Genomic DNA, 26528 nt, shown 5'->3' with positions numbered 1-26528 from the left:
TTCAGTTGCTGTTTGTGATGACTGAATAAAGCAAACATGTTTAAAATTTTTCTGAAAAAGTACTTTGTTTTAAAAAGTTTAATCAGAGAGACATACAAAAAGAATCACATTTCACTTAGAATTCTTTTTTTCAATTTCAATGGTAAAAAGTAGGCTGCTTAATTAAACATGGTAGTACATCCATTCAACATGAACGCTAAAATTGGTCAAAACTGCTACCAACAAAATTGTCATAAAAATCCATAATGTAATATTAAATGATTGTTGACTAAAGGTATACAAAGCTTGCTGACATTACAAACATCTCAATAGACCGTGTCCATTACATTTCACACAATAGTTTGGATATGAAAAAACTTTCCTGTCTGTGGATACCACATTTGTTTCAGATATCAACCATTATGACAAGGTGTTCCAGGATCCAGGATAAATTTAGGTAAAATCATAGTTGACTTTATCCCTACACTATCACTTTGTATTTTGGTTATAGATGTTTAATTAACATCAATGATCATGAAAACCTGATACATGAAAAATTAACTACATAACTGTAATATTTCCAACTGAGACTGAAGCAGGTTTATCAATTACTAATAAAAAATAAAAAATAATTTTATAATAATAATTAACTTACCAATAACTAAGCTATCATCCGATTTGTTAGATGAAAGTTCTATCACTCTACGTGCCATATCAAGAGCACGACGTAAATCACCGGATACAGCAGCAACTTTACTTGCCAATAATTGTAAAGCAGTATTAGGAAATACTTTGTCAACACCTGCCTTTTATACATTAAAAAAAAAAAAAAAAAAAAAAAAAAAAAACACTAATAATAAAGATTATAATTGTTTAATAGATACAGAAAGTTCTACATTGTAACACAAGTAGTCTCAACACACAAAAAAAGATTTAACTGATAGAATATCTTCATACACTAATTACAACTGTTATACAATTAATTTCAAAAAAGACAACAAAAAATAGTAGAACTACAATAAGGAAAAATTAATCACAGAAGGAAAAGAAGAAAAACACTAATTTGATGAATATCATATGAAAAAAAATCTGTTCATAGATAAAATTTGTTTTTTAAAAAAGGATTTTTTTTACATATGTATCATAATATAATAAAGATTTTTAAACATGTTATATAATGAATGCGAAGAGGTGGAATTAAGATTTTTAACAGAATCTATTTTATTGTTATTACCCCCTCCCCATGACAATTAAAATATTATATGAATTATGTGGTTAACTAATTACTTTGGTAGATACATCAGATATTGCTGATCAATTTTTTTTAATATTATTTACTATAATTAATTGTCTTTAATCTACTAAGGTTAATTTTCACTAACTGGATGAACAAGTTATTACTCTTGTTGAATATGATAACTTAACAAAGTAAATTAAAAGCATCAATTATTTTGGATATTTTTAATTAGATGTTATCAGTTGTCCTTTTGTAGAAGATATGGGATAATCTATTAACTCTAAACAAGTCATTATTATTATTTCTGGTGTGGAATATTGGAATATTTACTTAGAATGTTAGATTAAGTAAAAGGATTTTTTTTTTGAGGGTGAAAAACGCTTTCACATTATCATTTCCTGGCAATAACATATTATAACAGGAAAAAATTTAAAAACTAAACACTAAAGCTAGATTAAAATTAAAATATATAAAAAAAAACTAAAACTTAAAACTAATACACAGATAAGATATCGCTTAAAACTTAAAACTAATACAAATAAAGGTTTACACTACTATCACCGTCAGAATCTTAACAATAAAATAAATTTATTTAAAAAGAAACACAAAAATATATAAAATTTAAATAAACATAAATAATATTTAACAAAATTCATGAGGGTTGTAAAGGGCCCTTTCATGAATAACAAAAATTGAAGTTCTAAGTTTGCAACTCATTAAAATAAAATAATAAAAAAAAACTTTCGCTCATGAATAAAAAATTCAACACAAATAGAACAACTATATTAGATTTTGTGAAACATATTTATACTCTGTAGGAATAACAGCATCTGATCTAACCCTTTCTTGTCATTGCCTAGGATACGGTGAATGTTGCCGGATAGTTTAAATTTGTGACATAGGCTACATAACATATGCAATCCACAAGGATGTGGGGCAAAGTTAAGTGGCAGTTGCATTTTCTGCTAATATCAGGTACCTGTGAATAGTTCTTGTATGTCCTATCCGCAATCAGCAGAGGACCACTTCCTCTCGGCAAATTTCCCAGTAGGGGCAATCCTATGGCAACACAGTATCTTTGATATGTCTAAGACTGTTATCTACTGTAGCAATCCAGTCATCTTGCCATTTTGTGCAAAGAGTGAGTTTTACACAGTTAATGAAGTTTTTTTCTTTTACTTTTCTATCTCAAAATAATTTATTTTTCAGTCTAAGACCAAAACACTTCAAAGTTTGAGCTTCTCTCACGGGGAAAATTCAAATATTTTAAATGTCGAGTAGACTGAAATAATCATTTTAAAGGATAAACAAAAATTTTGACAAAAAATTTCAGGCTACAATAATCTAACCAAAAGAGTGGCAATTGAATATTTTTCACAAGTAATTTCACTTTCAACCATTATTTAAGAAGGTACTGCCAGACCATTTTTGAAACTAGCTATAAAAAAAAATAAGAAATGGCTACAATTTGGTTAAAATTGATAGATTGCTACAAAATAGAAACAATTTCACTATACTATGTTTTGTTACCACACATATGCCTAGCTTAATTTCGGTGGACGCAACACTAGCAACTCAGATGTCAGTGAGAGTACAATACACATACACGCTTGCATAAGCATCACTCCCATCATGTAATTGACCTCGCAGATCTCCCACCATAGCGAAACTGCAGCCCCACCAGTCATAAGCTCTAATAAAAGAGCATACACAAGAGTGAATTTTCAATTCACTCATGAATTGAAAATTCCGATCAAAAGAAATGCTGTCTGGTGGCGACCGGCATGCCACCAAGTGAACTACTCATTGGGAGACAGTTAGAGACCTGAGACATAACAGAATATTTAAAAAGAAATCTTTTTTGGGCAGCACCCAAAAGCAGAGGAAACACCTCAACCTACTGAGGAAAGAGGAAAAGGCAGCATCACACCAGAAGATCTGTCAAAAGAAGTTTGTAAACAACAGAGATGAGCAACCAACAGGTGGAAGACCAAGTGTTTGTCAGGCAGCACACTGGTCCTGCTCATGATGCTCAATATGCAGGATTCGAAGCTACATGGGAAGGCCTGTTCACTGTCCTTCAACGAACAGGGCAAGTTTATGAAATCAACCGAAAAGGTACCCGGCTAAAGGTACACGTCTCTAGGATCAAACTTTCACACCACACCTTGATAATTCAACTACAGTGAGATCCATCAGATCTGGATCCATATGCACCTGCCTAGACACGGGAGAGTTGTAACTATATATATATATCTAGCTTAATATTGACAGACGCAACACTAGCAGCTCAGATGTCAGCAGGAGTACAGTATACATATACACTTGCACTAGCATCACTCCCACCACATACATGACTGCACAATCCCCCACCATAGCAGTACTGCTGCCCACCACTCACAGGCTCCAATAAAAGGGCATATACCAGAGTGAATTTTCAATTCGTCGAAGACCAAAAAGAAGAAGAAGATGGAAGAGGACAGAAGAGGTTCCCTGGCCAGCTCAACGTGGGACCTCCCGATGGATGCCAACATCCCCACCAGAGCAGCAGACCTGGCCGGTAATTTTGAATTACAACATCCTGCCTAAGCCGTTTAGGAACAACAGCCCTTTTCAGGACTACCATAAGGTTTTAAAATGCCATTAGCCGTTGAAGCCTTTCAGTGACAACCCTTTGCAGGGCTACCACAAGGATTTAAAGTGCCATGTGCCATCAAAGCCATTCGGCAACAGTTTAAATGTTGAGGTTATTTAAATATTGAAGGATTGCCATATTTTGTTACCTGGAATAATAATAATCTATAAAGATGAAATCAAGTTCTTAAAAATGAATATGATTTCAGCTGTGATCATTCTACAATTTTATGAATATACCGATGGTATTTATTTTACTTATTTGTATTTCATTACAAATATTTTAAAAATGCATTGCTAAGATGTAAATATTTTATTTATTAAAATATAATAAACAACAACAAGGAAAGGCAATTAGAATGCAATCGGGAAAAATACTAAAATAAAACTGACTTGTTTTTAATTTGTAAATGAAAGAAGGAATAAAATAATAAAAGAATGAAATAACAACAGAAAGGAGTATGAAGAAGAATTAAGATAATATAACATAATCGGAAGCTATTTATTATTTTAAAAGTAGTTATTTAGGTAGTAAAATTACAAAGGATGGGCAAAGAAAAAAGACATCAAAAATAAAATAAAGACAAACCATTAGTTTCCTCAGAAACCTGAACTGCCTTCTGTTAATGTTTTATGAACCAATAATCAAAAGAAAACCACAGTTAATATCCAGATAATCCAGCTGATAACAATAAAAAAATGAAAAATATTTCAACTTACCTCATTCAATCGTTCAGTTATAATTTCAACAATCTGTTCACGAGTATAAGGTGGAAAATGTAACAACTGTGGTTTCATTTGAACTCTTGCTTGTAATCGAGGTAGGACTCGGTCAGTCAGATCTAAAGCATTAGCAATTCCAACAAGAACTAAACGAGAATTTTTTAATGAAGGCCATTCAAAAACAGAATATAATACAGATTGTTTCCGACTTTCTAATTGATCCAATTCATCTAATACTAATAACCTATAAAAAAAATTAAATAAAAACAAATACAAGTGAGCACACAAATACATCTATTAAATCGTACATTTAGTCATAAATTCAGAAAATTTCTGTCATAAATTACAAGCGTATTCCTCTGAACAAAATAATGAAAAAAAGATCATAAATCTGGAAATGCTTTGAGGAAGTAAAAGATTTCATCGGATTTCTGTTTTAAGCATCAAACAATGCTACACCTAAACCTCTAACACTAATTATAAGTTCTGTTATAAATTTACTAATAACCATATGCAAAACATTTATTAAGTAAAATTAACACTATATGCAATTTTAGATGAAAAACTGAAATAAATGATCAAATACTAAAGTAAATAAGCACAGTTTTACATATCTCTTGTAAATTTAATTTGTTAAATTTCCAATAATCAAAACTTAAAGAAAAAATTTGTAAGGACAATCATTGTAATTAACAAATAATTTTAAAAATTCCTTTTTAATTAAAAACTAAATTCTAAAAAAGTCTAAAATCTTACACTATAAAAAATAAATGCAACTGAGTTCATATAAACTGTTTAAGATATATGTAAATGAAATAAGATCATGATAAAAATATTAAGATACTAAATATAAAAAAATTAACAATTCAGAAAGAGTTAATTAAAATCATTTGACCACACATTTTATTAACTTGTTGAATGGGATACAAAAAATTCCTGATTTTTTTTTTATCTTAATTAGTATTATTTAAAAATTCTTCAAGTGTAATACTGCTTTTTTTTAATAAAATCTTTCGATTTCATTACAAATAAATTGTTCGGAAGATTTTTTATAAATGATTTGGTAATTTATTAATGACTGTTTGGTAATTGATTAAAATGACAAGAGAAGCAGAATAAGGCCTTTTTTTGTAAGCCAATTTTCTATTCAAGTTTATAAATGGTGATATTTTAGTTCACTATTGTTAAAAAATAATTTCAATATAATTACCGGAGGCACAGATTGTATTTTTTTTAATTATCAATATGGCTTAAACAATAATTGATTTTATTAGAACAAAGATAAGAACCCATATTTGAACACAAATTAACCATATGAAATTGTAAATTATGTTTCTAGCTATTTAAACACATTCTTATAAAAATAACATAACAGAACAGACTACAAACACTGTCATTAATTAGAATGGAATCGAATATTTTGGAATTGTTTGAGCTTTATGGTCTATAAAGACTAGTTCACCAAAAATCCTAATGGCTCTTTATCAACATGCTACATTTTCCAGAATGTTACAACCTGAGATTACATTTCAAACATTGTAAAATCATTACATTACAAAGGAAGCAACCATCAGGTATCTATGAGGCACATTCATAAAGTAAGGGCCATCAGCTTATATTTAAATATTAGCGGGTTTGAACACAGTTGCACATACACAGGGCCATCTATTGGCTATTTACAAAGCCACTGCAGTTGTTTTGATTCAGTAGTTGTTTGCCTCCCATTGAATGCAAATCACAATGTCTGCGACAATTGTTCTCCCGCCAGTTGTGAAGTGCGCACTGTAATTAAATTTTTGTGTGCAAAAGGATTTTCAGCTGAAATTCATCGGAAGTTGTGCTTAGTGTATGGACCTACAGTAATGAGTGAAGGAAAGGTTAGACAATGGTGTCGAGACTTTAAAAATGGCTGCACAAATGTGCATGTCAAAGAGCGGAGTGGTAGGCCCAGTATTCAGACTGATGAAATCATTGAATAAGTGAACTGAAGACTGCGATGTGATCAGTGATTGTCGATTAGCGCTCTGGCTGATGATTTACGCATGTTGAAAGTACCTCTATCTACACGACTGTCACAAAAATGTTTGAATATCACAAATTATGTGCAAAGTGGGTACCGAAAATTTTCACCGACCAACACAAAGAGCAAATAATGTGTAGTGGACAAGCATTTTTTGGACCGCTACTGACAAGATGAAGATGATTTGTTACCCACATTTTTCTGTGGGTAATGTCTTGGTGACAAGACATGGATATCCTACACCGATACAGAATTGAAACAGTCAATGCAGTGGTGCCATTCAAGTTTCCCAAAACCGAAAAAGTTTAAGCAATCTCCGTACTCAAGTCAAAAAATGTTGGCTATCATTTTTTGGGACAAAAAAGGAGTCAGTTTGGTTGATTCCATGGAACATCGATCAACAATTACAGCTGATATATACTGCATAACACTCACCAAACTGAGACATGCAATCCAAAATTGACGACGTGGGAAACTGTCATCTGGCATAATCCTCCTTCACAACAACGTGGACGTAAGTCCTCACACCACTGCCTTAACCAAGAAGAAGATTCAAGATTTTTATTGGGAACTTTTTGACCACCCTCCATATAGTCCCGACCTTGGACCTAGCGACTACTTCCTCTTCTTGCATTTGAAAAGGAAGCTTGATGAACATTTTGAAAATGACGAGGAACTGAAGACTACCATTGTCAACTGGTCGCAAATATGTGGAAAAGTGAAGTAGATATGTAGTAAACTAAAACTGTAAGTAAAAAAGCTTTCTCACAAGTTAATTTTTTTTTAAAGACCAAACGGCCCATACTTTGTGAATATGCCTCGTAAGTTTTGTCTTGTAAAAATTTAAACTTATAAAATAAATCTAGTATATTTTAATTTTCCAATTTTTTATTAGTTTATATATTAAAAAATACATTTTTCCTCCCATCCTAAAGATTACCTTCCACAGAAAATTACATTATTGTTAAAACTGTATTTATTCATTAGGTATTTTTATATTAAGTCAACAAAAGCAGGCAATCAATGTATAAAATCATCTCCTGCTTCACAAACGCATGCATACATGTATTACATTACTTACACCATCTTTTGACATGAGGTAATATATTTTTCAATAGCAGTCACATATTTTTTTTCAGATTTAGGAACAACTTTAAGTTTTAATTCTTCTGCAATACGTGCATACAAAGAACTGGATGATTTTACAGATGTACAGTTAACATTAATAATTTTAAATTTTGAAGAAATCTGAAACAAACAACATAACTGCAAGCAAACTATTTACAAATATATACCTTTGATAAAAATTTATAACATCGAAAGAAAATAAAAAAAATAACTAAAACAAAAATAAAAAATAATATACAAGGGTAAGTCAATTATTATCTGCAGTGTAGTTATAAATTTTATTGCAATACAAATAGGAAACTTGTACATCATTTTTCAACATAGTCCCCTTGCATTTCAACGCACTTGGTCCATGGTTGCACAAGCTTCCTGATACTCTCATAAAAGAAGGTTTTTGGTTGAGCTGGGAGCTAGGAATGCACTGCTTCTTTCACTGTTTCGTCCGAGGTAAATCGACGGCCCCTGAATGCCTCTTTGAGTTGGCCATACAAGTGGTAGTCAGAAGGGGTAAGATTCAGGACTATATGAAGGATGAACCAGTACTTCAAAGTTGAGTTTCTGGAGCGTTTCAGCAGTGTGGGTAGCAGTATGTGGACAAGCATTGTCGTGCAACAACACAACACCTTTCAACAGCAGTCCTCAGCGTTTGCTTCGAATTGCAGGCTTCAGCTTGGCAGTAAGCATCTCACTATAATGTACACTGCTTATTGTCGTGCCCTTTTCCTCATAATGTTCCAGTACTAGGCCTTGTGGGTCCTAAAAAACCGTAAGCATCAGTTTTCCTGCGGACGGTTGGGTCTTGAACTTTTTTTGCAGGGTGAATTTGGATATTTCCATTCCATACTCTGCCGTTTACTCTCCAGCTTGAAATGATGGATCATCCATGTTTCGTCACCAGTGATGATTCTGTCTAAGAAGATGTCCCATTCGTTACCATAGCGATCCAAATGTTTTTGGCAGTTGTCCAAGCGCGTTTGTTTATGCAACTGTGTGAGTTGTTTCGGAACCCATGTTGCAGAGACTTTATGAAACCCAAGTCTGTTGTGAATAATTTCGTAGGCAGAACAGTGACAAATTTGCAAACAATGTGGCACTTCATCGATAGTTACTCATCTGTCTAAGAAAACCATGTCACGTGCAAGCTCAATGTTTTCCTCATTTGTGGCGGTAAATGGTCATCCGGCTCCTTCATCGTGCATAACACTTGTGCGACCATTTTTTGAATTTTTCAATCCATTTGTTGACACTCCATTGTGGCAACACACTGTTCCCGTAGTGTACCAAAAGTCTTGGATGAATTTCGGCCCCTGATACATCTTCCGACCACAAAAAACGGATTTCTGAACGTTGCTCTTCTTTGGTGCAAACAAAAAACAGAGCAGCCATGGTTAACGGCAGGGCAGCGATAATGGAACTAACCTAGCAGCATCAAACCTGCACAGAAATAACAATTAAACCATGCATGCGTCATCTACGCAACACGACAGTATTACCAACATAAACAAAAATATAATTAATTGCGGATAATAATTGACTTACCCTCATAATATTAACAGGCATTTACTTTTATACAATTTTAAATTTACACAATTCGTTTATTTTACATAAGGTTACACTCCAAAGATAAAATCCCACATTCTACTTTAATTAAAATAAAGAAAACCTGTATTTTTAAAAAAGAGAAAATGAATTACATAATAGTTTAGGGGGGGGGGGGATTTCTTCATACTCTCCCAGTAGATGGCTTTAGAACACAGAATGCTGATAATATTAATCAAATCTGTCAACATTTCTGTGCTTTTATGAAAGGTGATAACATTTTTAGAAACATTATTTTATTTATTTAAGTTATAGCATCTTGAAAATGAGAGAAAATTAAAAAAAAGTTTTATACATTTTGAAATTTTATTTAAAAAAAACAGGAGAATGTGAATTAGGCTGCTAAAAATTTGTAATATTCATGGATATGATATGGTATCAGTACATGTAGCACAAAGCTGGTTAAAGTGTTTGCAATCTGGAAATTTTGATTCCAATAATGCACTTCACTTTCGTTGACCAATGACTAAAATATAAATGCAATTATTGAACAAAAATAAAAAATGAAAAAATCGAACAAGACAACATATTTAAAAGTCACAATATCAATATCGACTACAAAACAGTTTTAAACAATTTGAAGAAGGCTGAATATATTTGGGTGAAACATGGTTTAATGGTGAAAAGTTTAATTCATCAAATTTCCATCTGCAAATCATTGCTAAAATATAAGTCAAAGGCTTTTTGAAATGGCTCATTACAGACGATGAAAAATGGATCACATACAATAATAATGTACAGTGCTTTGACTTTGGTCAAAGCAAGGTGAAGCTTCGAAAACTGGCAAAGCCAGAATTGATGCAAAGAAAAGTGATGCTTTGGATCGGTGGGGATCAGAAAGGAATTGTTCACTATGAGCTGGTGTCATTTGGTCAAACGAATGGTTCTAACTTCTAATGTCAACAACCAGAAAGATTGTGCCAAAAACAACCAGAATTGATCATCTACATGAAAGGTGTCGTCTTCTATCACAACGCCACATATCTTTGGTGATCGTTGAAAATTGAGAGCTTTTCTGCAAAATTTTGACATATCCACGGTAAGTCCTGACCTTTCTCTTTTTTTTTGTTTGTCCTAACCTAGCACCATCAAACTACCATTTGTATTGGTCTTTGTAAAATTTTCTTAGTGGCATGAAATTGGCATCAAAGAAGCCAATGAAAATCATCTATCTGCTAAGGATTATGATTTTACCTCAAAAATTGCAAAATGTTATCGATCAAAACAGCACTTGTTTGGTTTAATAAATCTCAACTCAAATATAAAAAATTGTTTACTTTTGGATCAAAATCAGAAGAAACCATTTCCCTAAACCATCATATACACGGAGTGTTACAGGAGGTGCTGGCCAAACTTAATGAATATTAACAATAACAATAATAAATACATTACTGTTTTACTTTTGCATTTAAATACGAAGAAATATTTTCCCTGACCCATTATTCTACACTACCGACTTAAATATAGTAAAGAGATAAAATGATAAAAATAAATAAACAAATAAAAATATTAAATGTGATAAAAGTAATGGGTATTTTTAGAGATCAGTAGAAGGGAAAATAGGAAAGGGGCCAGTTGATAAACATCAAGGTCAAAGGCAGCTGAAATTAGCAATGAAACTGGGATGGAGGAAACATTATTTATAAAATAATTTAGTGTCGGCCTCATGCTCCTCTGTTTAATGCAGGCTGTAGTTATATTGCATTTTTACAAAACAGCAAAACATTAAGAGTTAAAAGAATCATAATTTTAAACAAAATTATTGTAATGAAAATCTTTTTTCTTTTAATAACAATATTTATCTTTATTTATTACACACACTTTCTTTATTTACATACATACTAAACAGAGATCCAGAAAATTCATCGTTTTTATATTTAATCTTTTAATTATTATTATTTTAAAATTCATTGGCAAAGTTATTTGTTTGGTTATTCACTCTTTATGTAAAAGAAAATATTTTAATTAGATTGCTCATTCGTAAATACAAACAAATGAATAAGTTAAATTGTTAATTTTTTAAATATGAAACTGTTTTATACATAGACATCAAACAACGATGTGATCTTACATAATCTAAAAAAAAAGACTACTATGAATGATTATAGTTCAAGATAAAAATACAAAGGATTTTCAAAAATAGATTGATAAAATCATATATTAAACCGTAACAGTTTCTAATATAATATAAAATGTAATAAATATAATCTAAATACCTTAGAATCTGAAAAGAGAAGATTAAGAGATGCTGTTTTTCCAGTTCCAGGTGGTCCAGATATATATAATGTACCAGAAATTTCGTCCTTTAAATGAGTTTCTAAAAAAAATTTTAATTCTGATAATTTGTCATCTCGGCACGGTAAAGAAGTTGGCGCTGTGCTATGTAATGCCCTTACAGCATGTTTTATATTATTTTTCTCTTCACCTGAGAACATTTAATAAAGAGCAATAAAACTGAATACTCAAAAAAATTACACATCATGATAGAAAGTCACTGAAAATTTTAGTTAAAAATATTTAAATAACCATTTTATTATACAGACCTGTACAGAATAACTCTCTTTTTGCAATAGATTCTCTCCTTGAACTGGGGCTATCAACAGTTAGCTTTCTTATTAATGAACATGGAGTTAACTTTTCCCTTTTAGAAGGACTAACATCATCTGCAACATAAATATTTAATATTTGAAATAAAATTACAAGGACTAGTAAAATATATATATATATATATTTAGTTTCACGGTACAGTATTAGAGTAAGAAAGCATGATGAGACAAAGATTTTTTTGATCTCATTGATCTACTATACAATATCACTGTTAGGATTGCTGAGAGCTTAGGCGATTGATAGAAGAGCACCTTTCTTTTATTGTGCTGCCAGTAATAAAAAAATCAATCACCACATGAACCTTTAAACATTAAAATTTTCATTTATTAACTCTTTTTCTACCGATGTGCATAAAAACTTTTCATTTGCCAGAAATGTCCATTTAAAAAAATAATGTGATGGCAATACTGTCTCATGATGCTGCTAGATTGATTCTCTCAAATGAGACATTCTCACCTTACATCTTATGAGACTGGCATAAGTTTACTTTCAATATCTATAATATAACACAAATTATGAGAGATTTAATCATTTCAAATTATACACAACAAAAATCAATTAATAATAGCAAATGTTGACATTAATCACGAGACAACTGATGACCATCTAGTTAGTGAAATGACTATCATAAAGAAAAAAAGAATTTTAATTTTTTTACAAGGAAAAATCATCATTAGCTATATGTAAATCAGCAGAAGTAGGAATTTGTAAGTGTGCAAACAAATTTGATTGAAAATTAAATATATGTAGTATTGCAGCAAACTTTTTGTCATGTACTACAACTTTCTTTCTTTATCCTGTTTAGCCTCCGGTAACTACCGTTTAGATAATACTTCAGAGGATGAATGAGGATGATATGTATGAGTGTGAATGAAGTGTAGTCTTGTACATTCTCAGTTCGACCATACCTGAGATGTGTGGTTAATTGAAACCCAACCACCAAAGAACACCGGTATCCACGATGTACTACAACTAAGAAACAAAAAGAAAAATCATTGTCATTCGGAAACCTTTGGGTCAGTCAAAGGATAAAAACTTTTTAAAACTGTTCATAATGACAATGATAACAAATTGTTATGCAAATAAATGAAAACACTATTTTTATTTTAAAACAACTTTCACATTTTTACACAACAGCCCAAAAAGGAGTGTTATGTATTTAGGAAGTATGTATGTAGTATGTACAAGGGTCATTCAATAATTAAACAGACAAATAGCTGTACAGTAAAAATTATTTATTAAATATATACAATTTTTTTGTCTACATTCCTATGTAATACCCTCCAACTTCTCTACTCTTGTCCCATCTTTTTACGAGTCTCTTATCCCTTCAGTGAAGAATTCTTTACCTTGATTACAAAGCCAGTTTTGTAATTTTTTTTTTAACTCTTCGTTGTCATTGAACTTGATGCCACGCAAAGCTTCTTTCATCAGACCAAACAGATAAAAATCTGAAGAGGCAAGATCAGAGCTGTAAAGAGGATGAGGTAGGAGCTCTCAAGCCACTTTGTTAATAGCTTTTATCAGCGTCAGTTGTGCCGTATGAGGTCAAGCATTGTCTTGAACAAGCAAGCCTATCCTCTGCAATCCCAAACATTCCTGTCTGGGATAAAGTATTTTGTGAATGTTAAAAGTCTTTTTTGTAGATTTATTATTCCCCCTTGGGGATTATTTTCTTGAAAATGAATTTTACCTGAATGATTCTCATTGAGTATGGGGAGCCCCCAAAATAAACAAAATTTTATTTTATTTGGTTTATTTTCAACTCACAATGTTTTTTCTACTTAATATACCATGGTGACCTTTGATTCTCCGTAACAAACTGGATTGAAACCGAAATAAAATTTTAATCTTATATTTGCTTTTTGTTTAGCTTTGAACTGCTTTTTGTTTATTAAAAGTACATAAAATTTTTTTTTCATTAATAACTTCTGATATTTTTCATTTTTTTTTATTGTTATTATTTAATTATTATTTATCACAATTTTTTTTGCAATCAGAGGTTAATAATTATTATTAAATCAATATATTTAAATTAAAAAAAAAAAAAAAGGAAATGAAGTCTGATTCGAACCGATGTGGCCTTTCCATTACAAGATCCAAATATTTCATTAATTAAAATTTCATTTGACTATAACTCTGGAACCAATGAAAATAAGTACCACTTATATCGTTGGAAAGCTCTCAATGAGAGCTTATTTCTGCAATTAAGAAAAAGTCTAAAATACAAATGAATAGTGTATAATCAATATTTTATACAACCCTGAAACAAAACATGCATTGCAAGGCTCCCTTGACTGATAAAATGGAAAAAGCAAGCATGAAGAAGTTCATTCCAGATGCAAATAAAAATTAAAAAATCCATAAAACATTTATAGTTTTGAATCACTCAACATACTACTCAATTCTGGAGATTGGAAAGAATTTTCCTTAGAGAATTCAGAGTTCTATTATCTGAAACAAAATTATTTTTGTAGCATATATTAGAAATGATCAATTTAAATTGAACCAGTAATGTGATGCCCGAGTACTCAAGATATGAGATGGGTTTCAAAATTAAGGGCTGGGATAGGTCATATAAATAAAAATGTATTACTTGTGATATATTTGTACATATTTACTTATTTTTCTTAATAAAACCACAGTTTTCTAAGAATTTCTGGCATCTAACGAAACTTATACACCTTGTTCAACACTAATATTTTCAACTCATCATTGTCCTCAAACTACTGGAAACCCAGCACTTCCCTTAAAGGAAGGCACTAGGTGAGAGGTCCAGGCTGTAAAGTGGTGATAGAATGTTTCCATCCTAGTAATCATCCCTTAAGAGTACATTCTACCATGATAATTTCTCTGATATGAAAACTTTACTATTATAATTAAGTTTAATTTGAATTTATATGAATGAGGAAAATTAAGAGATTTAAATTTACCCAATAAGACCTATAATAAGTCCCAAATTGGAACTTTTGTAGTCATTGGATAGATCCAGTGGTGAAGTTGCCTTCACTAAACCAGATGAAGATCTGTGTTACAGTATTCTATGAATTCCCATACGCGTAGCACAAATCCAGTTGAGTAATTAAATGAAACTTAAAAAATCCCCGAGCAGAAGAAAATATCAAGGAAAAGGAATAAAGGGAATAGTATTTTCTGCTGTAAAAAAAAGGTATCCTCCTAAATAGTACAGCCATTCAAGATGATAAATACTCAGGTCACCCAAAAACTGCTATGACTGACAAAATTGCCAGAGAAATCCAGAACACAAAATTAAATGATCGTTGACTAAAGGTACACAAGCTTCCTGACATTGCAAGCATCTCAACAGACCATGTCCTTTACATTTACACAATCTTTTGTATATGAAAAAGCTTTCCACTTGGTGGATACTGCATTTGTTAACAGTCCACAAAAAAACAAAAACTGAACACTTCTAAACGATCTTAAGACTCATTTAAACACAATTATGAATTTTTTTGACATTTTATAACAGTAGAAATAACATGAGTTGATTATTATATAGCAGAGACCAAAAAGTCTAAACAGATGAAGGTGCTCCAAAGAAAGCAAAAACAGTTCACGTGCAGGAAAAAATAAGGCTACAGGTAATTAGGATTCTCATGGTGCAGTGCTTATAAACTACCTGGAGTACATTACTGGAAAGTATTAAGCTTCACTACTGTCTTCTTCTTCTTTTGATCCCTAGCTGGCTTTTGGATTGAATCGACTTTTAAGCCTGTATGCTGCTGTGGGTGCCACTGATTGTCTGATTTCACTAACAAGATGCTTCCATGCATAACGATCCATGCCGTTGTCCTGGCTTCATTAAGGTTTAGCCCGCAGTTTCTTATATCATCAATCAGCTTGATCCACATTTTCTTTGGAGCTGTTCATTGGGCTCTCCAATGGGTGGGTCTCGTTCATGCCAGAAGAGTTTGTATAGCAGTCTGCAGTCCACTCATTCTGCAGTCAAAGCCAATGCAGTCTTCGTTTTTGAAACTGTTCAATTGTTGGCTGCTGTTCACAGGGATGGCAGTTATCCTCAATTCAGATCTCGCTCTGATGTTCTCGCGTAGGCATTGCATTTGGAACACTTCAAGTTTGCTCAGGTCTGTCTTAAGTAGTGTCCATGTTTCTGCCGCATACAATAAAATTGGCAGCATCAGGGTTCAGAAAAGACAAACTTTGGTCTTCAGCAAGATGTCGCTTTGTTTCCACAAGCACTACTTCAGGGAAACAAATGCTGTGGTTGCTTGACCAATTTGACTGTGGATTTCTGCCATAGTTGCTACTTTCTTCTCCTGGACCAGTGAGCGCAAATATTTGAATTCTTACACTTGTTCAATTTGTATACCATCCAACTGGATGATAGCGCATGAGCCATCTCTTGTTAGAACATGTGTCTAATCTGCATTTATTTTCAGGCCATAAGATTGGACAATGCGGGGGGGTATATATAAAGAATATCAGTAACCTCAGCATCACCTGTCAGTAAAAACGCCATTGCTGTACCAATTGAAGGGTGTTATTCAGGTTAAATTTCTACATTTGGCCACAAATAAACTGCTCTTTTACCATGATAATGGGCCTGCATACACATATCAGGTTGTTGCTGCTGCAGAATTCCATGACCTGTGCTTCAAAGTGCTTTGATATGCGTTATATTCACCAATTTGACACCTAGTGATTACTTCCTCTTCCCAAACCTCAACAAATGGCTGGTTGAATGAAAATTCATTTTGCAGAGTTGGACAAACTGCATTACATTGAATGTATTAAAATGGTAGGAAACCATTGGTCTAAATGTACGGAATTGCAAAGTGACAACATTGAAAAATATTTTTTAATTTCTGAAAAATCTCGTCTTATTTGTCAGGCTGAGAACTTACTGAACAACCCTCGTATGTATGTATGTATACATATTAATATTTTATAGATATACCATAATATATCACACCAGCCTGGTTTTTAAATAAACATACAAAAACCTTTTAACCATATAAAATCTTTAGATAAAGTAAAAACCATACATAATAAAACATAACTATCTCATACAAAAAAAATTCTTAGAGTTATTGTAAACATTTATTTGACTTAAAAAAATTATTACAAAAAAATAAAATATAGAATAGGAGAAGAAAATATACTACCTGCACTGATTGAGTTAACATTATTGGTACAACTATTTCGTTTTTGTGGAGAATTAACCTTCAATAAAAATGTTTGTTCTCTTTCATTATTACATGTTAATTTAGATGGGCTTTTTATTGGTGAACATAATTTATTTTTACGGCCATTTTCCTTTTCATCAAAATGTTTTTTCTTTGAAGATGAAGACAATCTTTTACAAGCAGGAAATGTAATTTTTGTTTGTAACATATTAAATCTATACAATTAACAACTGAAACAAACAAAATTTGCATAGAAATAAAAAAAGATTGATAAAGCGAAAACAAAAATTAATTACTTAAAATACACAATTAATAATTAAAAAATGAAAAGTAGATAATCATGACAAATAGAACAAATTCTGAAATTGAATAATTAATAGTAAAAAAATGTACTGCCACAAGTCCTGAGCATGAAATCTCAATTACAACCAGATCAGTAGTAGATGAAATACACAGACTAACAATACCCAAATTAAAAGAATTAAAAATGTTAATTTTTTTAAATGTATTCGTATGAAAGATGTGAATTCACCTCATCTAAGCTGCTCATCTGCAGCTTAATAACAAACAAATTTAATCACACATTTGTGAAATTCAATATAAAACTTCAGCTTACAAGAAAGGCTCCAATTATGCTTTTATTGCCACACTTAATATTTAAATACTGGACCATTTAAAAAAATAAACTTTACAAAGATACTTAAAATAAAATTAAAAGATTTTATTTTTAAGAAGCAATATCTGATGAATTTTTAAATACTAATTAAAAAAATTATAAAAAATACCCCGAATTTTCTACATCCCCTCCAATAAGTACATAAAAATTTGCTCATATAATTTTATTAATGTCTGAATTGTAAATTATTTTATAGTTATATTTTACATTTAATAACTTCATGTATTTATTTTAGCATTACTTGATGAGTTTTTATTTTATTAAATTTATATGTAATGATAATCAAATTTATTTTTTATCTTATAATTAACTGTGTATTCTGCAAAGCTGGTCTGATCAACATTTTACCACAGTTACTCTTGATACATAAAGATAAACGGTCAGGCAGTACTTTTACTTTCCTGACCATCATAGCTCTAGAGGTATGCTGCAAGAAGGAAAGTATGAAGCAATTTGTTGATAAAAATTTAGGATCAATATTTCCACAGGGTGGGGTAGATGGTTTCTTTGGGTCAATTTTTTCAAACTTTTGCCAACATTTTATACTAATCTCAGTACATGTAGACATGCTTATCATACCATTTTAAAAACATTTTGCCCCCAAATTCTCCCCTTCCTCAAAAATCAAAATATATATTAATTTACTTAGATTAAATTTTTTATAGTCCATTTTTTTCTTTTTCCTTTGTACATTAAATATAAATTTAGATTTAATAATAGTTGGAGATTGGAATGCAAGCATTGGAAAAGGCAAGGAAGGAAATATAGTGGGTGAGTACAGGCTGGGCAAAAGGAATGAAAGAGGGGACCGACTTATAGAGTTTTGCACAAAGTATAATTTAGTAATTGCCAACACCCAATTTAAAAATCATAATAGAAGAATATACACTTAGAAAAAGCCAGGCGATACTGCAAGGTACCAGATAGATTATATCATGGTTAAGCAAAGATTTAGAAATCAACTCGTTGACTGCAAAACTTACCCTGGAGCAGACATTGATAGCGACCATAATTTGGTGATAATGAAATTTAGATTGGGGTTTAAAAACCTGAAGAAAAGGTGTCAGATGAATCGGTGGAATTTAAAGAAGCTTGAGGAAGAGAAGGTAAGGAAGATTTTTGAGGAGGACATGCTAGAGGTCTGAGTAAAAAAGATAAGGTAGAAAATGTAGAAGAAGAATGGGAGAATGTTAAAAAGGAAATTCTTAAATCAGCAGAAGCGAACTTAGGCGGAATAAAGAAAACTGGTAGAAAACCTAGGGTTTCAGACGATATATTGCAGCTGATGGATGAACATAGAAAATATACGAATGCTAGTGATGAAGAAAGTAAAAGGAACTATCGGAAATTAAGAAATGCTATAAACAGGAAGTGCAAACTGGCGAAAGAAGAGTGGATTAAAGAAAAGTGTTCAGAAGTGGAAAGAGAAACATTAGTGGAAAGAGAAGTGGAAAGAGAACATAGAAAATATACGAATGCTAGTGATGAAGAAAGTAAAAGGAACTATCGGAAATTAAGAAATGCTATAAACAGGAAGTGCAAACTGGCGAAAGAAGAGTGGATTAAAGAAAAGTGTTCAGAAGTGGAAAGAGAAATGAACATAGGTAAAATAGACGGAGCATACAGGAAAGTTAAGGAAAATTTTGGGGTACATAAATTAAAATCGAATAATGTGTTAAACAAAGATGGTACACCAATATATAATACGAAAGGTAAAGTCGATAGATGGGTGAATATATTGAAGAATTATACGGAGGAAATGAATTACAAAATGGTGTTATAGAGGAAGAAGAGGAAGTTGAGGAGGATGAAATGGGAGAAACAATACTGAGATCTGAATTTAAGATAGCATTAAAAGATCTAAATGGCAGAAAGGCTCCTGGAATAGACGGAATACCTGTAGAATTACTGCGCAATGCAAGTGAGGAAGCGATTGATAGATTATCCAAACTGGATAGATTGTAATATTTATGAAAAAGGGGAATTTCCATCAGACTTCAAAAAAAGTGTTATAGTCATGATACCAAAGAAAGCAGGGGCAAATAAATGTGAAGAATACAGAACAATTAGTTTAACTAGTCATGCATCAAAAATCTTAACTAGAATTCTATACAGGAGAGGAGAGTAGAAGTGTTAGGAGAAGATCAATTTGGTTTCAGGAAAAGTATAGGGACAAGGGAAGCAATTTTAGGCCTCAGATTAATAGTAGAAGGAAGATTAAAGAAAAACAAACCAACATACTTGGCGTTTATAGACCTAGAAAAGGCATTCGATAACGTAGACTGGAATAGAATGTTCAGCATTTTAAAAAAATTAGGGTTCAAATACAGAGATAGAAGAACAATTGCTAACATGTACAGGAACCAAACAGCAACAGTAACAATTGAAGAACATAAGAAAGAAGCCGAAATAAGAAAGGGAGTCCGACAAGGATGTTCCCTATCTCCATTACTTTTTAATCTTTACATGGAACTAGCAGTTAATGATGTTAAAGAACAATTTAGATTCGGAGTAACAGTACAAGGTGAAAAGATAAAGATGCTACGATTTGCTGATGATATAGTAATTCTAACCGAGAGTAAAAAGGATTTAGAAGAAGAAACAATGAACGGCATAGATGAAATCCTACGCAAGAACTATCGCATGAAAATAAACTAGAACAAAACATAAGTAATGAAATTTAGTACAAATAACAAAGATGGACCACTGAATGTGAAAATAGGAGGAGAAAAGATTATGGAGGTAAAAGAATTTTCTTATTTGGGAAGTAGAATTACTAAAGATGGACGAAGCAGGAGCGATATAAAATGCCGAATAGCACAAGCGAAACGAGCCTTCAGTAAGAAATATAATTTGTTTACATGAAAAATTAATTTAAATGTCAGGAAAAGATTTTTTGAAAGTATATGTTTGGAGTGTCGCTTTATATGGAAGTGAAGCTTGGACAATCGGAGTATCTGAGAAGAAAAGATTAGAAGCTTTTGAAATGTGGTGCTATAGGAGAATGTTAAAAGTCAGATGGATAAAGTGACAAATGAAGAGGTATTGCGGCAAATAGATGAAGAAAGAAGCATTTGGAAAAATATAGTTAAAAGAAGAGACAGACTTATAGGCCACATACTAAGGCATCCCGGAATAGTCGCTTTAATATTGGAAGGACAGGTAGAAGGAAAAAATTGTGTAGGCAGGCCACGTTTGGAATATGTAAAACAAATTGTTAGGGATGTAGGATGTAGGAGGTATACTGAAATGAAACGACTAGCACTAGATAGGGAATCTTGGAGAGCTGCATCAAACCAGTCAAATGACTGAAGACAAAAAAAAAACAAAAAAACATTAAATAACGATATATAATAAATTTTTTCAGCCTAAGCAAAGCAAACTGCAGAATTAGAGAACATTCTTATCTTTACTTTTTTATGTTCAAAACATTTTCAGGCCTAAACACACCTTCAGTGATATTTTTAATAATTCTGCATCTGTTTACATTTACACATTAAATTTTATCTTTTTTTTACTTTAATTTCATAAAAATTGTCATTAATAAAATTTAAAAGCATTTTAAAAATTCAAAACAAATATTTGTTGGCAAGAGAATGAAAAAGTATTGCAATAACTGTTAATTTATCAGTATCTTATCTTTGAATGCCAACTTAAATAATTTTAATAAGAATGTCAACATCAAATTCTGTTTGCAAATTTATAAGCCTTGCGGAGCCTGAAAAAATATTGTATTATACATAGTATATAAAAAAAATATATATATATATAAATGTAAATTCCACCTTATAAATCTGCAAACAGAATTTAATGGGACAATTATAAAAATATGTTTTTTTACAAAATTTAAGAGCAAATTAATATTAAAAAATAGAACGACAGAAAAATGGTAAAAATTAGTGAACTGTAAAAAGTGAAGTAAAATCCAGAAATAAGATGAGACTAAATAGAAAAATACTGGTTATCAATATAATTCTACAGATGAAGTGTGAATGATAAACAAAAATTTCCAACAACATAAAGTAAGATGTATAGACCTGAAAGATAATGACACAGATAGATAAAGAATAAGAAAAACAAGAGTGACTAAAATGAAAAAAAAAAACTTTTGGACATTTGAGATGTAAACACTGACATTCACAATACAATTTACAACCAGTTTCACAGAAAGGGAGGCTAAAAAATAAAGAAGTACCCACTGCTATCAACTGAAACTTGCTCAACCTGGATAGGCCGAGACAAGATAATGAAGATGGCAAAAGTGAAGAAGAGTTTTTCAACTCTTGTTTCACCAACCATCCCTCTTTCCTAAACTTATAATTTAGATCAACGTTAACACATGCGACTCTCTGTGGTGAAGAGAGTGCACTGCATCCTCCAACAAGTATGGCCCCTGATGGGGCCATACTTGTTGGTGCCTTTTGGGCCATTCCTCCTGGCCCAAAAGGCACCAACACAAACAGACCTTCGGGGGACAAACTGAAGGGGAATCAAGCCAGAAGGAAGATGCACACTTCATGCTCCTGTCCCAAGTTCAGCCCAAGTAAAACTTTCAGTCTGGTCTAAAAGATAGGAACACAATCCACAATTCCACCCATAACTAAATTAAACTAATGTATGACCACCAAATAAATAAATACCCGCTTGATAATAAGAATGACCAACTAACTAGCAAGGGATTTCTGTCCAGGCTCTGCCTGTTGTTGGGTTACATAAATCCCCCACTACACTTGCATTTTTACAAGAGTGGAGAATGGTCAAAAGAATAATAAGAAAATCTTAGTAGCTTGACCAAGAATAAGATAGAAGAGCCAACTACGATGAGCCGGTAAACTGATTTGTCTGTAAAATAAATAAATCTTTTATTCTGAACAAATCTTTATAACATAAATCATAAATATTATAAAAAATTAAAATTAAAAATATATTAAAATATTAAATAATTATTAAATATTTAATAGATATTTTAATAAAACTATATGATAAAAAAAAATGTGTTTAAAGTCCATATTAATTATTTTAAATATTAAAAAATGAAATAGTATTAAGGTTTAAATATAAAAAATCAATACAAAATAACTTAATTCATAAGCCATTATTGAAAATTTTTTGAACATATATTTAGTATATGTTGAATAAAAGGCAGAAAATTCAGCATTTTTATATTTATAATCATTTAATCTGTTTTTTTTTTTTTTTTTTAATTCATAACAGAACAATAATATTTTTTCTATAAAGCAATATCTTTAAATTATATTTTAAATAAATTGGTGGGAAGATGTTTATATGTTCGGTAATTTATTAAAATACAGTAGCATAGGCTCTTTCTTTTAAGCTTTAGTATTGTTGAATTAATAAACATACATTTAAACACCAGGATAAGTTAACATAATTTTCTAAATATTGGTCTACACGATTCATAATTGTGGGTACCAGATAATGACAGTACATATCTTTATAACTTGTACTGACTTTTTGAGGGAGTTCCACAAAATGACATTATAATTTAGATGAGAATATATTATTAAGGCATAATAAATATTTAATAATGATGACAAGCTTAGCATTTTGTTAAGGCAATTCTGAGAAAACCAGCAGACCTTAATTTTGTTACAAATTAAATCAATTTTATCATCTCACAAGACTTTTCTTTTTTAACACCCAGAATTTCACTTTGTGTGCAACAAAAATAGTAGTGTACCATTAAAAAAAAATTTATTTCTGTGATCAGAAATTTTGCATCTAAATTTGACGCACAATGCAATGGTTTTTCCATATTTCGTAATTATTAATAAATAAACAATACTTTTCTGTATTTTAAGACTGAGCACTACAAGAATACAGCAAAACATGTTGTCTCCAAAAATGAGTGATTTATTCAATCTATTTTATTTCTAGTCTCAATAGCCCTTTTCTTAATATTAAAAACAGTCATAAAAATAGACTAAAAATCAATATGTATGTATGTCCATATGTGTAGGGGTGTGTGTGTGGGGGGGGGGCACACACACATATACGAGTATATATAATCTTTTGTTTGCACGCCTAAACATCATATAAATATTCACCAGTTTCTTAAAAACAAAACAAAACCTTTATTTGCTTACACAACAATTTTCACATTAGGATTGTAAATGTAACCTAAATAACAAAACTAGAAATGAAAATTAGCTGAAATAATCTAAAATACATAGAAAGTAGGATAAATTCTTTGACCACTTCCTTTTTTTGTTCAATTCTAAAATATGTATTATTTCGTAACCTACAATACAATGCAAATCACCAAAATTATTAACACCAGTAAAAACAATACTGTGCCTACTTTTAAATTAAAAATGTGCTTGTTTAAATTCATTCAACAGTCACTTATTTTTCAAAAAAGAAACAATATCCACCCACATCAAATAAAAAACAGAATTGTTTTCATAAACTTCAACAACACTTCAACTTACAAGAGACCTTACTATGGCTTACCATGACATTTGTAATAAATTACTAAGCACTTTAGACAAAATTCTTCAACCAATTTACTAAAGCACAATTAAAAAATTTTCTTTTACTAAAACACTACTACTCTGTTACTGCATTTTTAAATAAACTAATAAAGATTATTTTAAAATCCAACCACCAAAGAACACAGATATCCATGATCTAGTATTCAAATCTGTATAAAAGTAACTCCCTTTACTGGGATGTAAACCTTATAACTCTCAACTTCAAAATCAGGTGATTTGCGATGACAAGTTAACCACTAGGTGGTCTGGATTTTAGGATTTTTAATTTTTAATTAGTATAATTTAAAAATTCAACTACGGTTGTACTGTTCTTTTAAGTATATATTAAATAAATAGACAAAAAACTTTTTTAAATGCTTCAGTAATTTATTAAAAACAAGGATAATAAAAAGGCCCTTACTAATAAGCTGATATATTATTGAGTTACATGAAAACAGTTATGTTTTCTGATTTGATATAGGTGAATATAATTATTTGTTAGGAAAGGTGATCTTTTTTTTGACAAATGAACATTAATAAATATAAATACAATAATTTAACATTTCTAATTTTCTAAATATTAATGTACGTGATTTCATACTTATAGATCCTATACAGTGATTGATCTGACAGCCCATTTTTGTATATGGTAAACTTATTCTGACTTTTTGAGAGAACATTAATAGTTATTATTACTCAATATTATGAAGTTAAAACGAAACATTTTTAAATTTATTAAACTTAATAAATCTTAAACTGAATCAATTCATACCACTTAATTGAGCCATATCAACATTATATATTCAACTGAATCACTTAACATTAAGAAAGATTCATATAAAGGTAAATAATGATTTGTGAATAAATAGATCATTCCAGTAGCAGAATTATTAAATAGCAAAGTCATCAGTTTTTGACATATGACTAAGAGTATTGTTTGAGATAGTTTTCTCCATAATTTCAATCAGATTTAAAACATTTTGAATTGAAATATGTTGCCTAATCTAATAGTAGTACACTGAAAAACGCTTATAGCAAAAGTAATAAAAGCCATCAACACAAACTTCCTGAAATCGCATAAATTTAAATTAATAAAACTGCAACATTTTAAAACAGGTTTAAGAATTGCTAAAATTATTTTGTGTGTGTGTTTGTGTGTATTACTTCATAAAAAAAGGAAATTAATAGTAAACAAAATGATGTTAAATTATCAAAATGAGAACTTACAAGTTTACTTTGTAAATTATAAAAATCTAACTGTTATTTAACTTAACTTCAGTATTTTAAATTAAAAACAGATAGCAAATCTGTTTTTAATTTAAATCGGAAGTTAGTGCAGTTAAACATTATACTAATTAAATGACTACACAAAACAAGAACAAAAGTTACATGTCAACAAGTAATATCACCTTTAGCCATTAATTCAATATTTCTCCACAAAATAGAAAAATTATTGCAGTATAATAAAGTAACAATACTACTTAACAGAGGGATAAAAATCTACATGACCTTGTCATTTACAAAACTTTTAGTTCAGTAACACCACAAATCAGCAAACTTATTTAACCTCGAACGTTCAAATAGTAAAATTAACCAGCAACAAAGGATTTCCTGTAAATCATAACTTTTCATTGAAAAACAGCCTTACACAAAAAGATGATTATGTTCTATGTAAAAAATATAGTCTTAAGACGAAAGGGTGTAGCATAAACAAAACGAACACTAAAATACATCTAATATTACAATTAATGCGTAAAAACAAGTCTTTCGTTAAAAAATTCTCTAATCTAATAATGGTAAAAACATTCCAACCTCATCGGAAAAAAATAAGATAAACATAATACACCTTAACTCAAAAAAAATATATATATATTCACACAACACGTAAACACATTACACATTCTCGTACCTGGTTCAAATTCTAAACTTTAATCTCTGAAACTTATGCAGCTACCTCTTTACAGTGCAGAAAATAATGTTAACTCACAATTAAAAAAATTTTTGTTCTTAAACTTTAAAAATAGTACACTAAAATTTACAAACTACTAAGTAGCAGACTTGCATAAACCCTCAGGTACTTATGGCAGGTGGCGGGAAATCGGCGGGAACTCACAAAGTGGTGTAAAGCTAAAAAGTACTACCAACTGTAAAAAAATTTAATTCACTGTAACAAAATATGATTTCTATTTATAAACGTATGAATTATTGAATTATTCTTGTTTTTTCTTTTCAAAATAAACAAAGATTCAATAAGTGAGTA

The 26528-nt window shown here is 30.8% G+C and overlaps 1 protein-coding gene across 1 annotated transcript in view; it reads right to left on the bottom strand.

The window, feature by feature from the left end:
- The window catches only part of Cdc6 (Cell division cycle 6), a 51787-nt gene extending 25496 nt beyond the window's left edge, over positions 1 to 26291 (bottom strand). The window contains exons 1-7 of the mRNA XM_075357961.1: positions 26178 to 26291; positions 17078 to 17328; positions 11864 to 11983; positions 11537 to 11745; positions 7675 to 7841; positions 4571 to 4817; positions 635 to 785 (exon numbers count right to left, since the gene is read on the bottom strand). Coding sequence (XP_075214076.1) covers positions 635 to 785; positions 4571 to 4817; positions 7675 to 7841; positions 11537 to 11745; positions 11864 to 11983; positions 17078 to 17306 — 1123 coding nt within the window. The 5' untranslated portion in view covers positions 17307 to 17328; positions 26178 to 26291. The remainder of the gene's footprint in view (positions 1 to 634; positions 786 to 4570; positions 4818 to 7674; positions 7842 to 11536; positions 11746 to 11863; positions 11984 to 17077; positions 17329 to 26177) is intronic.
- Between the last annotated feature and the right edge of the window lie 237 nt (positions 26292 to 26528).

This window comes from Lycorma delicatula, chromosome 2 (genome assembly GCF_047948215.1).
Source record: "Lycorma delicatula isolate Av1 chromosome 2, ASM4794821v1, whole genome shotgun sequence".
Lineage (NCBI taxonomy): Eukaryota > Metazoa > Arthropoda > Insecta > Hemiptera > Fulgoridae > Lycorma > Lycorma delicatula.
The sequence above is the reverse complement of the archived record's forward strand: the minus strand, read 5'-3'. Positions and strand labels throughout refer to the sequence as shown.